At 45.5% G+C, this 13781-nt stretch overlaps 2 protein-coding genes across 4 annotated transcripts in view; one reads left to right on the top strand and one right to left on the bottom strand.

The window, feature by feature from the left end:
* Nucleotides 1-12044, top strand: part of LOC127002339 (uncharacterized) — a 33631-nt gene extending 21587 nt beyond the window's left edge. For all 3 annotated transcript variants that reach the window (XM_050868158.1, XM_050868159.1, XM_050868157.1), the window contains exons 17-23: nt 300-398; nt 966-1104; nt 3768-3889; nt 4685-4809; nt 8331-8484; nt 9390-9578; nt 10877-12044. In XM_050868158.1, coding sequence (XP_050724115.1) covers nt 300-398; nt 966-1104; nt 3768-3889; nt 4685-4809; nt 8331-8484; nt 9390-9578; nt 10877-11845 — 1797 coding nt within the window. In that variant the 3' untranslated portion in view covers nt 11846-12044. The remainder of the gene's footprint in view (nt 1-299; nt 399-965; nt 1105-3767; nt 3890-4684; nt 4810-8330; nt 8485-9389; nt 9579-10876) is intronic.
* LOC127002341 (uncharacterized) lies at nt 4833-7751 on the bottom strand. Its single transcript, XM_050868181.1, has 2 exons — nt 7532-7751; nt 4833-7434 (listed from the first exon to the last, which is right to left on the bottom strand). Exon 2 carries the CDS (start codon nt 7408-7410, stop codon nt 4906-4908), a length of 2505 nt encoding a protein of 834 aa, XP_050724138.1. The 5' UTR covers nt 7411-7434; nt 7532-7751; the 3' UTR covers nt 4833-4905.
* Nucleotides 12045-13781: the final 1737 nt, after the last annotated feature.

The following is a 13781-nucleotide window of genomic DNA, read 5'->3' as shown; positions in this document are numbered from 1 at the left end:
ACAGAGGAAGGGTCAAACTAACACCAGGGTCATAAAACTACCCCTGGAAATGCCCACAACTCCTACGAAAGCCTTGTCAAATATGTGTTTCTAGGTTCACGGTACAGAGGAAGGGTCAAACTAACACCAGGGTCATAAAACTACCCCTGGAAATGCCCACAACTCCTACGAAAGCCTTGTCAAATATGCATTCTTGGGCGGCAATACATCTTGTTATCGGACCCCTTGTATCACGACCCACTAGAAACACAACACTTAACCGTAACACTCTGGAAAATCAAAAAATCATCTCCTTGCAGGCCTTTGAGAGTGAGGAGGAGTTGTCTTCGCATGTGGAGGAACACAATCTCTATCTGCCGGCCTCCAGCAAGCCTTACAAATGTGAATGTTGTTACAAGGTTAGTTTAAGTTGCTTGATGCTGTTGTTATGTTGTAAGATTATAAGTAAAATGTATATACTATAAAAAGCCAGTTAACAGCTTGTCTAATCATGGCCCTACTCACTGTTTCTTGTGTGTGTGTGTGTGTGTGTGTGTGTATGTGTGTGTGTGTGTGTGTGTGTGTGTGTGTGTGTGTGTGTGTGTGTGTGTCAAATATGTGTTTCTTTAGGTTCACGGTACAGAGGAAGGGTCAGACCACCACCAGGGTCATAAAACTACCCCTGGAAATGCCCACAACTCCTACGAAAGCCTTGTCAAATATGTGTTTCTTTAGGTTCACGGTACAGAGGAAGGGTCAGACCACCACCAGGGTCATAAAACTACCCCTGGAAATGCCCACAACTCCTACGAAAGCCTTGTCAAATATGTGTTTCTTTAGGTTCACGGTACAGAGGAAGGGTCAGACCACCACCAGGGTCATAAAACTACCCCTGGAAATGCCCTCAACTCCCCGCTGCTACCCGGTTAAATATCCTGCATTGTTCTAATCCATCACAGTTTTGTAGCTCAGGCGTTTTTTTCCAGTCTTTCCTGCGCCATGATCGCCTGGAGGCCCACATGGCTGTCCACTGCAATGAGGCGGAAAAACCGTATCGCTGCAGTCTCTGTCTCAGGCGATTCTGCAGCAACTCCGCCCTCAACACTCACGTCAAGTTCCACATTGGTTAGTCTAAGCTTCTATTGTTTTCCATTGCTTGGTGATAGTTTGTTGCAAAGTAGCGTAACTAGATTAGCCTTGTAATAAACACAGATTCATTAAGCGTAACACATTAGTTCAGAAATATTCATAATTAAGGATTTTCTAGTCATTAAGGGGCTTCGTGGTGCAGTGGTTAGCACACTCAGCTCACAACCGAGAGAGCCTGGGTTCGATTCCCGGGTGGAGTGGAAAAATTTGGGCGGGTTTTCCGATACCCTACGCCCCTGTCCACCCAGCAGTGTACCAGGTATTAATCAGGGGTTGTGTCCCGTCTCCTGGGGTCTGTTCCCTTCTCCTATAATTCCTTCCCCTTCTGTCTCTCTCCGGCATATGACCACAGATGTTGCGCCGACTAAACCAAACTTTCCAACTGTTCCCTTCTCCTATAATTCCTTCCCCTTCTGTCTCTCTCCGCATATGACCACGGATGTTGCGCGACTAAACCAAACTTTCCAACTGTTCCCTTCTCCCATAATTCCTTCCCCTTCTGTCTCTCTCCGGCATATGACCACAGATGTTGCGCCGACTAAACCAAACTTTCCAACTGTTCCCTTCTCCCATAATTCCTTCCCCTTCTGTCTCTCTCCGGCATATGACCACAGATGTTGCGCCGACTAAACCAAACTTTCCAACTGTTCCCTTCTCCTATAATTCCTTCCCCTTCTGTCTCTCTCCGGCATATGACCACAGATGTTGCGCCGACTAAACCAAACATTCCAACCTCTAATCACTAATCTTGCTTTCCGGGGCTTTCACACATACACACAAGCTCCATTCATGTATCCTAATCCTAATCATCAAGTTATCTCATCTGAAATTGACCTCTCCTTCAGCCACCTCTTCGGATTCTCTTTTTCTAGGAGCAGCGAGGAGCGGGCTTTTTCAATTATTGTATCCTTTTTTTGTGCCCTTGAGCTGTCTCCTTTGCTGTAAAAAAATTAATGAATAAATAAGAATCATTGGGGAAATCTATGCACAATGTGTTGGCTAGGGGGCAGAGAAATAAGCCCAACTCTCATTTTCCATGCAGCCCTCTGTGTGCCCGGCGACTTTGGCAAAGATCGGGGAGGAGTGCGGAAGATATCATGCATCAATCTCAATGATCGTGTGTCTGTAGTGCGGCATATAACCAGCTTTCGTTTTGGGTCGGGCAGAATGTGTAGTGATCAGGTACAGGACAGGTAACTCTGGATTCACGCGAGTATTTTGTCCTTGAGGTCATCGCGTAAATCCAAAACAGCGTAAATCCAACAAGAGGTCGGTTTGTACCTCTATTGCCTACCGTATCACTCTGACTCCTCTCCCTCTCGTGGTTCCTCCTCTGGCTGCCCTTCCCCTCGTGGTAGCACAGCAGCGAGGGTGTTGTTGTTGTTGTTGAGCAGCGTGGGTACTGTATTGTTGTTCAAGCGCCGCGTGGGAAGAACTGTGTGGCCGTGTGAGTCCACTTGCGTGAGACATCTGGGGGACACTCCGTAAAATAAACATGTAAATTAAACGTTTATTTGGATTTTGGACCACGCGGTATTTCAAAAACTCGTAAACCAAACTCGCGTAAATAGACTTACCTGTACAAATATATGTTTTATCTTGTTACGACAAAGGAACACAAAGAAACACAGAGGAAGAACAAACAACAGCAGACATACTGGTCCTTACAAGGCTGTTTGTGACAAGCTACACTAACTATCTAATCAGAGGTGGAAGATGAAGGACGAGAGATACCCTACACATCAGCCTCTTTCATGAGCTCCTTCAAGTAGTTTGTGACTTGTAGATATTCCTCATGTAAGTTTCAGCTGTCCCTCAAATAGTACAGTTTCCGATAGTTCGGTTTCGGTCATATATGGATAGTCTGGGATATCTTTTTCGGGTTTTAAAACTTCATGCTCGTCGGGAAATTTAAAAACCCTAAAAAAATCTTATTAGAAAATCCACATAAAACCAAAATCAGACTATTATATGGATAGTCTGGGAGATCTTTTTCGGGTTTTAAAACTTCATGCTCGTCGGGAAATTTAAAAACCCTAAAAAAATCATCTTAGAAAATCCACATAAAACCAAAATCAGACTATTATATGGATAGTCTGGGAGATCTTTTTCGGGTTTTAAAATTTCATGCTCGTCGGGAAATTTAAAAATCCCAAAAAAATCATCTTAGAAAATCCACATAAAACCAAAATCAGACTATTATATGGATAGTCTGGGAGATCTTTTTCGGGTTTTAAAATTTCATGCTCGTCGGGAAATTTAAAAACCCTAAAAAAATCATCTTAGAAAATCCACATGAAACCAAAATCAGACTATTATATGGATAGTCTGGGAGATCTTTTTCGGGTTTTAAAACTTCATGCTCGTCGGGAAATTTAAAAACCCTAAAAAAATCTTATTAGAAAATCCACATAAAACCAAAATCAGACTATTATATGGATAGTCTGGGAGATCTTTTTCGGGTTTTAAAACTTCATGCTCGTCGAGAAATTAAAAAATCCTAAAAAAATCATCTTAGAAAATCCACATGAAGCCAAAATCAGACTACCGGAAACTGGGGTATTTGAGGTACGACTAAAGTTTTTATATGTTAACATTTACTTTGTATAAAGACTTATGCAAACGTGTTGATTCCCCAGAGGGCAGTAAGGGATATAACTGCCCCATTTGCAGGGAAGGTTTCTCCTCTGTGGCCAGTCTGAAAGCCCACGTCCCAACCCACTGTGTGAACGAAGAGTACAACTGTCCGACCTGCAACAAGGTGAGACGGTTGATTAAGGTCAGGTCAGGTCAGGTCAATCAGTACTTCCTTCATAGTGAGCCAGGCTGTCTGTCATTCACTGTTCTTAACCTGGTAGCTTCGGGGGTCATGTTTCTGAACCCGGTAGCATCTGGGAATCATGTTTCTGAACCCGGTAGCATCTGGGATCATGTTTCTGAACCCGGTAGCATCTGGGGATCATGTTTCTGAACCCGGTAGCATCTGGGGATCATGTTTCTTAACCCGGTAGCATCTGGGATCATGTTTCTGAACCCGGTAGCCGCTGGGATCATGCTGGTTAGTGTACAGTGATTGGTAGGGGGATAGGACTGTTTAGGTGTTCTCTCTCTCTCTCTCTCTCTCTCTCTCTCTCTCTCTCTTGCTCTCTCGCTCTCTCTCTCGTTCCGTTATGGCGCAGGCAAGTGTTTATAGTGGCGCCATCCTCTCCTGGCTCATGCTGCCCCCCGGAACTCCTCCTTGATTCACTTGGACAATTTCCGCTAGAGTCCGGGTTGATGGGTGGTCGTCAGAATATCATGTGGGTGGTTAATCATTAGTTGCAGTAAAGGTCAGGTCAGTCTGTACTTCCTTCATAGTGAGCCAGGGTGTCTGTTATTCGGTTTTGTTAATAAGTTACAATTATGTTGCTTTTATGAAAAATACTCGAGATATCTGCAATATGATTCTGTGCGATCCCAGGCGCCAGCTATTAAAGGTTAATGAACAGTAGATATACATGTTTTTTTCTGTATTTTTGAAGCTTATCTCGAAAGTGATTCAAATTTGTTTCTGCAGGTGTTTCCTACGTATAGTAAAATTCGTCGACACATAAGATCCTACCATGCTATCCTGCCTCACGTATGCTCCATCTGCAGCAAAGAGATGCCCTCCATCGACAAGCTAAAAATTCACATGCTCAGGTAAGGCAGCCCTTTGAGAGTCTTTCTAAGCATGCTTGATAAAGAGGTTAATTCAGTCATCCCTCAAATAGCACGATTTCTGTTTTATACGGATTGTCATGGAAGATATTTTAGGATTTCTAACCCGTCTGTGATTGGTACGGATTTGGTCTTCCCTGGTAGCCTGGTAACGTACACTCCCAGGTCTTTCTCTGCCTCTGTGGTGGATAGTGGAGTGTTTCCCATGTGGTATTGGTGTGCTGGATATCCCTTCACTGGTAGCCTGGTAAAATACACTCCCAGGTCTTTCTCTGCCTCTGTGGTGGATAGTGGAGTGTTTCCCATGTGGTATTGGTGTGCTGGATATCCCTTCACTGGTAGCCTGGTAACATACACTCCCAGGTCTTTCTCAGCCTCTGTGGTGGATAGTGGAGTGTTTCCCATGTGGTATTGGTGTGCTGGATATCCCTTCACTGGTAGCCTGGTAACATACACTCCCAGGTCTTTCTCTGGCTCTGTGGTGGATAGTGGAGTGTTTCCCATGTGGTATTGGTGTGCTGGATATCCCTTCACTGGTAGCCTGGTAACATACACTCCCAGGTCTTTCTCTGCCTCTGTGGTGGATAGTGGAGTGTTTCCCATGTGGTATTGGTGTGCTGGATATCCCTTCACTGGTAGCCTGGTAACATACACTCCCAGGTCTTTCTCTGCCTCTGTGGTGGATAGTGGAGTGTTTCCCATGTGGTATTGGTGTGCTGGATATCCCTTCACTGGTAGCCTGGTAACATACACTCCCAGGTCTTTCTCTGCCTCTGTGGTGGATAGTGGAGTGTTTCCCATGTGGTATTGGTGTGCTGGATATCCCTTCACTGGTAGCCTGGTAACATACACTCCCAGGTCTTTCTCTGCCTCTGTGGTGGATAGTGGAGTGTTTCCCATGTGGTATTGGTGTGCTGGATATCCCTTCACTGGTAGCCTGGTAACATACACTCCCAGGTCTTTCTCTGCCTCTGTGGTGGATAGTGGAGTGTTTCCCATGTGGTATTGGTGTGCTGGATATCCCTTCACTGGTAGCCTGGTAACATACACTCCCAGGTCTTTCTCTGCCTCTGTGGTGGATAGTGGAGTGTTTCCCATGTGGTATTGGTGTGCTGGATATCCCTTCACTGGTAGCCTGGTAACATACACTCCCAGGTCTTTCTCTGCCTCTGTGGTGGATAGTGGAGTGTTTCCCATGTGGTATTGGTGTGCTGGATATCCCTTCACTGGTAGCCTGGTAACATACACTCCCAGGTCTTTCTCTGCCTCTGTGGTGGATAGTGGAGTGTTTCCCATGTGGTATTGGTGTGCTGGATATCCCTTCACTGGTAGCCTGGTAACATACACTCCCAGGTCTTTCTCTGCCTCTGTGGTGGATAGTGGAGTGTTTCCCATGTGGTATTGGTGTGCTGGATATCCCTTCACTGGTAGCCTGGTAACATACACTCCCAGGTCTTTCTCAGCCTCTGTGGTGGATAGTGGAGTGTTTCCCATGTGGTATTGGTGTGCTGGATATCCCTTCACTGGTAGCCTGGTAACATACACTCCCAGGTCTTTCTCAGCCTCTGTGGTGGATAGTGGAGTGTTTCCCATGTGGTATTGGTGTGCTGGATATCCCTTCACTGGTAGCCTGGTAACATACACTCCCAGGTCTTTCTCAGCCTCTGTGGTGGATAGTGGAGTGTTTCCCATGTGGTATTGGTGTGCTGGATATCCCTTCACTGGTAGCCTGGTAACATACACTCCCAGGTCTTTCTCTGGCTCTGTGGTGGATAGTGGAGTGTTTCCCATGTGGTATTGGTGTGCTGGATATCCCTTCACTGGTAGCCTGGTAACATACACTCCCAGGTCTTTCTCTGCCTCTGTGGTGGATAGTGGAGTGTTTCCCATGTGGTATTGGTGTGCTGGATATCCCTTCACTGGTAGCCTGGTAACATACACTCCCAGGTCTTTCTCTGCCTCTGTGGTGGATAGTGGAGTGTTTCCCATGTGGTATTGGTGTGCTGGATATCCCTTCACTGGTAGCCTGGTAACATACACTCCCAGGTCTTTCTCTGCCTCTGTGGTGGATAGTGGAGTGTTTCCCATGTGGTATTGGTGTGCTGGATATCCCTTCACTGGTAGCCTGGTAACATACACTCCCAGGTCTTTCTCTGCCTCTGTGGTGGATAGTGGAGTGTTTCCCATGTGGTATTGGTGTGCTGGATATCCCTTCACTGGTAGCCTGGTAACATACACTCCCAGGTCTTTCTCTGCCTCTGTGGTGTATAGTGGAGTGTTTCCCATGTGGTATTGGTGTGCTGGATATCCCTTCACTGGTAGCCTGGTAACATACACTCCCAGGTCTTTCTCTGCCTCTGTGGTGGATAGTGGAGTGTTTCCCATGTGGTATTGGTGTGCTGGATATCCCTTCACTGGTAGCCTGGTAACATACACTCCCAGGTCTTTCTCTGCCTCTGTGGTGGATAGTGGAGTGTTTCCCATGTGGTATTGGTGTGCTGGATATCCCTTCACTGGTAGCCTGGTAACATACACTCCCAGGTCTTTCTCTGCCTCTGTGGTGGATAGTGGAGTGTTTCCCATGTGGTATTGGTGTGCTGGATATCCCTTCACTGGTAGCCTGGTAACATACACTCCCAGGTCTTTCTCTGCCTCTGTGGTGGATAGTGGAGTGTTTCCCATGTGGTATTGGTGTGCTGGATACCCTCCCAAGGTGCAGGACTTTACATTTTTCTTCATTGAATTGTAACAGACACTTTTTGCTCTATTCCAGTAGCTTGGTGAGGTCTAACTGTAAGATATCCGCATTCAAGGGGTTAAATTTCCTGCGCATTGGGTTATATAAAAATCCTTAAAAATCTTCCCAGAAAATCCACATAGAACCAAAACCGAACTATTGAAAACCGTACTATTTGAGGGACAACTATTTTTTTTTTGCTCAAATATAACCTGGAGGAAATTAAATGGTTCAGATTGATTGATGTACCCATTTAACCCAGTATCAGCGGGGACCATGTTTCTTAATGGTCCCTCCAAGCGAGAAAAATGAGAAAAAATCACCCCTCACACAAACCATTTCATAATATATATTAAAGCATTTGTGATCAGATTATGTATCATCTATTTTGGGGGGTTTATATCATGGCACAAATTCGGCCCGTCGCTGCTACACGGTAAAGCCACAAATTTGGCCCGTCACTGCTACACGGTAAAGCCACAAATTTGGCCCGTCGCTGCTACACGGTAAAGCCACAAATTTGGCCCGTCACTGCTACACGGTAAAGCCACAAATTTGGCCCGTCGCTGCTACACGGTAAAGCCACAAATTTGGCCCAATACATAACCTGATCCAAAATGCTTTGATATATATTATGAAATGGTTTGTGTGAGGGGTGATTTTTCTCATTTTTCTCGCTTAGAGGGACCATTAAGAAACAAGATCCACTATGCTACTGGGTTGATTTGAAGCTGTTTTCTTCCCCACTTATGTCTACTATTTGCAGCCACTCAGATCGGAAAGACTACTTATGTCAAGACTGTGGAAAGGGATTCAAGAGGAAGGACAAGATGAGAGAACATTCCAAGCGCATGCATTCTTCAGAGCGTGATGTGCGTCTTGCCAAGGCTGCCAAGGCTCCTCCAAAGTTCATTCCAAAGGTACGGTACACAGCGGAAACCCTTATCAGTATTGTTATGTATAGCTTAGATGTGCTGCAGGGGGCTTCATGGTGCAGTGGTTAGCACACTCAGCTCACAACCGAGAGCCCGGGTTCGATTCCCGGGTGGAGTGGAAAAATTTGGGCGGGTTTTCCGATACCCTACGCCCCTGTCCACCCAGTAGTGAATGGGTACCAGGTATTAATCAGGGGTTGTGTCCCGTCTCCTGGGGTCTGTTCCCTTCTCCTATAATTCCTTCCCCTTCTGTCTCTCTCCGGCATATGACCACAGATGCTGCGCCGACTAAACCAAACTTTCCAACTGTTCCCTTCTCCTATAATTCCTCCCCCTTCTGTCTCTCTCCGGCATATGACCACAGATGCTGCGCCGACTAAACCAAACTTTCCAACTGTTCCCTTCTCCTATAATTCCTTCCCCTTCTGTCTCTCCCCGGCATATGACCACAGATGTTGCGCCGACTAAACGAAACTCTCCAACTGTTCCCTTCTCCTATAATTCCTTCCCCTTCTGTCTCTCTCCGGCATATGACCACAGATGTTGCGCCGACTAAACCAAACTTTCCAACTGTTCCCTTCTCCTATAATTCCTTCCCCTTCTGTCTCTCTCCGGCATATGACCACAGATGTTGCGCCGACTAAACCAAACTTTCCAACTGTTCCCTTCTCCTATAATTCCTTCCCCTTCTGTCTCTCTCCGGCACATGACCACGGATGTTGCGCCGACTAAACCAAACTTTCCAACTGTTCCCTTCTCCTATAATTCCTTCCCCTTCTGTCTCTCTCCGGCACATGACCACGGATGTTGCGCCGACTAAACCAAACTCTCCAACCTTTCTGACGATATTTTGAGGGAAACTTCTCAAACTTTAACTTCCTCTCCACCAGGTTGACCCGACAGATTACATGCAGTTTGAGTACAAGTGCCATACCTGTCTTTTGGGGTTCAAGCGGAGAGGAATGCTCGTCAACCACCTAGCGAAACGACATCCAAACGTTGACATTGGTAGTGTTCCGGAGCTTAATCAGCCGATCCTCAAAGCTACGCGTTGCTATTACTGCCAATACTGTGACAAGGTATGTGAAGCAAATTTGTAGTCTTTAAATATCCTTTTTTTATGTCCTTGTGTAGTGGGGCGTGATGGTCCCCCCAGCCCGTCATGGCACAGGCAAGTGTTTATAGTGGCGCCATCCTCTCCTGGCTCATGCTGCCCCCCGGAACTCCTCCTTGATTCACCGGGTTGATGGGTGGTCTTCAGGACAGCATGTGGGTAGTTTTAAGCCACTCGGCGGTGACTGAAAAATCCCAGGTGGTAGCGTGGGGATTCAAACCCACCCGCGTCGTCCGTCACGCGGTGAATGTGGAGCCCAGCACACTACCACTCAGCATAGTGCTATAGAGATTTAGTTTTAACAACCTAGACTTCTCATATAGGAAATGGAAATTTATTCTTATGTAAATCTAAATCTCTATAGCAATTTGATCTGCGTAGTAGAGCGCTAAGCTTAATATACATGTTTACAAAATGATAGACTCTGTTATATTGTTCCAGATAAATCTATAGCAATTTGATCTGCGTAGTAGAGTGCTAAGCTTAATATACATGTTTACAAAATGATAGACTGTGTTATATTGTTCCAGATAAATCTATAGCAATTTGATCTGCGTAGTAGAGTGCTAATGAGCTTAATATACATGTTTACAAAATGATAGACTCTGTCATTTTGTTTCAGATAAATCTATAGCAATTTGATCTGCGTAGTAGAGTGCTAATGAGCTTAATATACATGTTTACAAAATGATAGACTCTGTTATATTGTTCCAGATAAATCTATAGCAATTTGATCTGTGTAGTAGAGTGCTAATGAGCTTAATATACATGTTTACAAAATGATAGACTCTGTTATATTGTTCCAGATAAATCTATAGCAATTTGATCTGCGTAGTAGAGTGCTAATGAGCTTAATATACATGTTTACAAAATGATAGACTCCGTTATTTTGTTTCAGATAAATCTATAGCAATTTGATCTGCGTAGTAGAGTGCTAATGAGCTTAATATACATGTTTACAAAATGATAGACTCCGTTATTTTGTTTCAGATAAATCTATAGCAATTTGATCGGCGTAGTAGAGTGCTAATGAGCTTAATATACATGTTTACAAAATGATAGACTCCGTTATTTTGTTCCAGATAAATCTATAGCAATTTGATCTGCGTAGTAGAGCGCTAAGCTTAATATACATGTTTACAAAATGATAGACTCTGTTATATTGTTCCAGATAAATCTATAGCAATTTGACCTGCGTAGTAGAGTGCTAATGAGCTTAATATACATGTTTACAAAATGATAGACTCTGTTCTATTGTTCCAGATGTATCGCAGCAGCAGCAAGCGTAAACTGCACATTCTTAAGTACCATCCCGGAGAGGAGCTTCCCCCATCGTCTGTAACACCCAAGGAGAGCAGAAACGGGGAAGATTCAACATACTCACAAACCGTTGGCAATGTGACCACCTACCCCCATCCGTGCAAATGGTGCTATCGTCAATATGCCTCCAGGGCACGGCTGCTGAGACACGAACGTCACCAGCACTCAGACATTGGGGCGGACAGCTCTTCCGTCAAGGATTACGGGGAGGACATGCCAGACCCAGGAGTTAGCGACATGGAGCCTCTTCTTGACGGAGGTGCTGGCTTGACAGGAGAAGTTCCTCATGGGAGTCAAGTTGTGGGAGATGGAACCCTACTTCAAGGTCATCGACTTGGTGATCTACCCAGAGGAGAAGCCAGCACTTCGGGAGTTCAGGGTCCTGAAGATGACCTGCTCACTCAAGCTATGGGAGAAATAACGCCCATTGGAAACGGAGACCAGTATGTACGACTGATCGGGACTGGCAGTGAGGGGCAGCAGGTTGTGGTGGGGGCGACGCAAGCCAGTCGCCCCCTCTTGGTGAACAGCGAGGAAGGACAGCATGGAACCACTCTGGCTCTCGTCACCACGGACAGCGCAGACACGGTCACCTTATCTCTCCCTGCTGGGCAATTTATATCTCTGATTCCTAACTTGTCACTATCAGGTCCTGCTGCTGAAGTGACCACTGACTCAAGGGGAGCGTCCAGCAGCAGAGACTCGGTTCAGGCTGAAAATGGTGGATCACATGAGGAAGATGGGGCGGCGAGTCAGGAGTTTCAAGGAGAGATTCTGTCTACGATAAGAATGGGTCCCAGCCTTGACAGAGAGGAGACAGTGGAGCATGTAGTGTTGACCACCCATCAGCCCTCACAGACAGCATCAGTGGTCTGGCAGCAGGCCCTCGGCATTCCAAACACACCAAAATAAATGTGACAGCTACGCCGGGCACACACACACACACACACAGACACACACACCACCGAGCACACACACACACACACGACAGACACACACACCACCGCCGGGCACACACACTCACACACACACAGACACACACACCACAGCCGGGCACACACACTCACACACACACACCACCGAGCACACACACACACACACACACACACACGACAGACAGCCTCACCCCTCAGTACCAAACACCAGATGCCTTTTACTAGCATGTTAGTCTCACCATTGGTACATGTGTGACGTCTAAGCTCTATACAATTACCATAATGCCTTAGAATCTTCTATGTTAAGAGACTACATTCGCTGTCTAGTCCTGTCGAAGGTCCGTGAATATATGCTTAGTTATGACCGTGAAGCTCAATTTATAGGTTAAGTAACTGGTGTATTTCTGTGTCTCAGTCATCTTAAACAGGTATATAACTCCACATTGCAATCACAGAACCCATACATCCTTGGGTCTATAGGAGAGATCTTTGCCCGCTCCTCAGGAAGGTAATTCTTGGAGGAGTCTCGAAGGTCCTGAAGGAGGTATATGACCACCCCTCAACAACACTAGCAACATTTCAATAGCAACAAGATAACAGCTTTCGTGTAGTAGTAAAATGAAAAATATAATCACGGAGAAAAAAAACATCAGTCATATCAAGTGGTTTCATTTGGAGAACAGAAGGGACCAATGTTTTGCAGTCTAGGAATTGAAGTAAAGTTCTGCGCATTAACCTTAACCCAGTAGCATCAGGGATCATGTTTCTTAATGGTCCCTCCGAGCGAGAAAAATGAGAAAAAATCACCCCTCACACAAACCATTTCATAATATATATCAAAGCATTTGTGATCAGATTATGTATCATCTATTTTTGGGGGTTATCATGGCACAAATTTGGCCCGTCGCTGCTACACGGTAAAGCCACAAATTTGGCCCGTCACTGCTACACGGTTAATACAGTTAACCCGTGTAGCAGCGACAGGCCAAATTTGCACCATGATTTAAACCCCCAAAATAGATGATACATAATCTGATCACAAATGCTTTGATATATATTATGAAATGGTTTGTGTGAGGGGTGATTTTTTCTCATTTTTCTCGCTTGGAGGGACCATTAAGAAACATGACCCCTGATGCTACCGGGTTAAAGAAATGTGTATCTTCATCATGTCTCAGTGCAGGCGGAACACAGCGACGTCTCATCAACACACACAGAAACCCAAGTACAAACGCTTGAGTGGATTTTAGGGCCATTATGGGGTATGGCATCACCCTCGTAAACTAATTTCCTGAGTCATTTTTCAGTGTTTTCCAAGTCTACATCAATTTTTCAACATGTGACGCCCATTCTTGTTGAGTTGCCTTCGCCATTCAGGGTCTGAGTGTCCTATGGTCATATTATAAAACATTTTGCATCTCCCAAGAACAGCTATTTGACAAGGCTTTCATAGGAGTTGTGGGCATTTCCAGGGGTAGTTTTATGACCCTGGTGGTAGTGTGACCCTTCCTCTGTACCGTGAACGTAAAGAAACACTCATTAGAACCCGACTGACCCCCTCTTTGACCCTTAGAAACAGCTGATGTGAGAAATAAGTGTCTTTAATACCAACCCCAGAATTGGTCTTTTCATTTCTGCCTGAATCTTAACCCAGTAGCAGCGGGGAACATGTATCTTGAAGGCCCATCGCTGCTACACGGTAAAGCCACAAATTTGGCCCGTCGCTGCTACACGGTGAAGCCACAAATTTGGCCCGTCGCTGCTACACGGTGAAGCCACAAATTTGGCCCGTCGCTGCTACACGGTGAAGCCACAAATTTATTGTCGCTGCTACGGTAAAAGCCACAATTTGGCCCGTCGCTGCTACGGTAAAGCCACAAATTTGGCCCGTCGCTGCTGCTACGGTAAAGCCA

This window comes from Eriocheir sinensis, chromosome 23 (genome assembly GCF_024679095.1).
Source record: "Eriocheir sinensis breed Jianghai 21 chromosome 23, ASM2467909v1, whole genome shotgun sequence".
Classification (NCBI taxonomy): Eukaryota; Metazoa; Arthropoda; class Malacostraca; order Decapoda; family Varunidae; genus Eriocheir; species Eriocheir sinensis.
Note: the sequence above shows the minus strand (reverse complement) of the source record. Positions and strands in the feature narration are given on the sequence as shown.

Coding starts and splice junctions, on each gene's coding strand:
- LOC127002341 (XM_050868181.1), bottom strand. CDS start 7,410: ATGGGAAACACTCCACTATCCACCACAGAGGCAGAGAAAGACCTGGGA.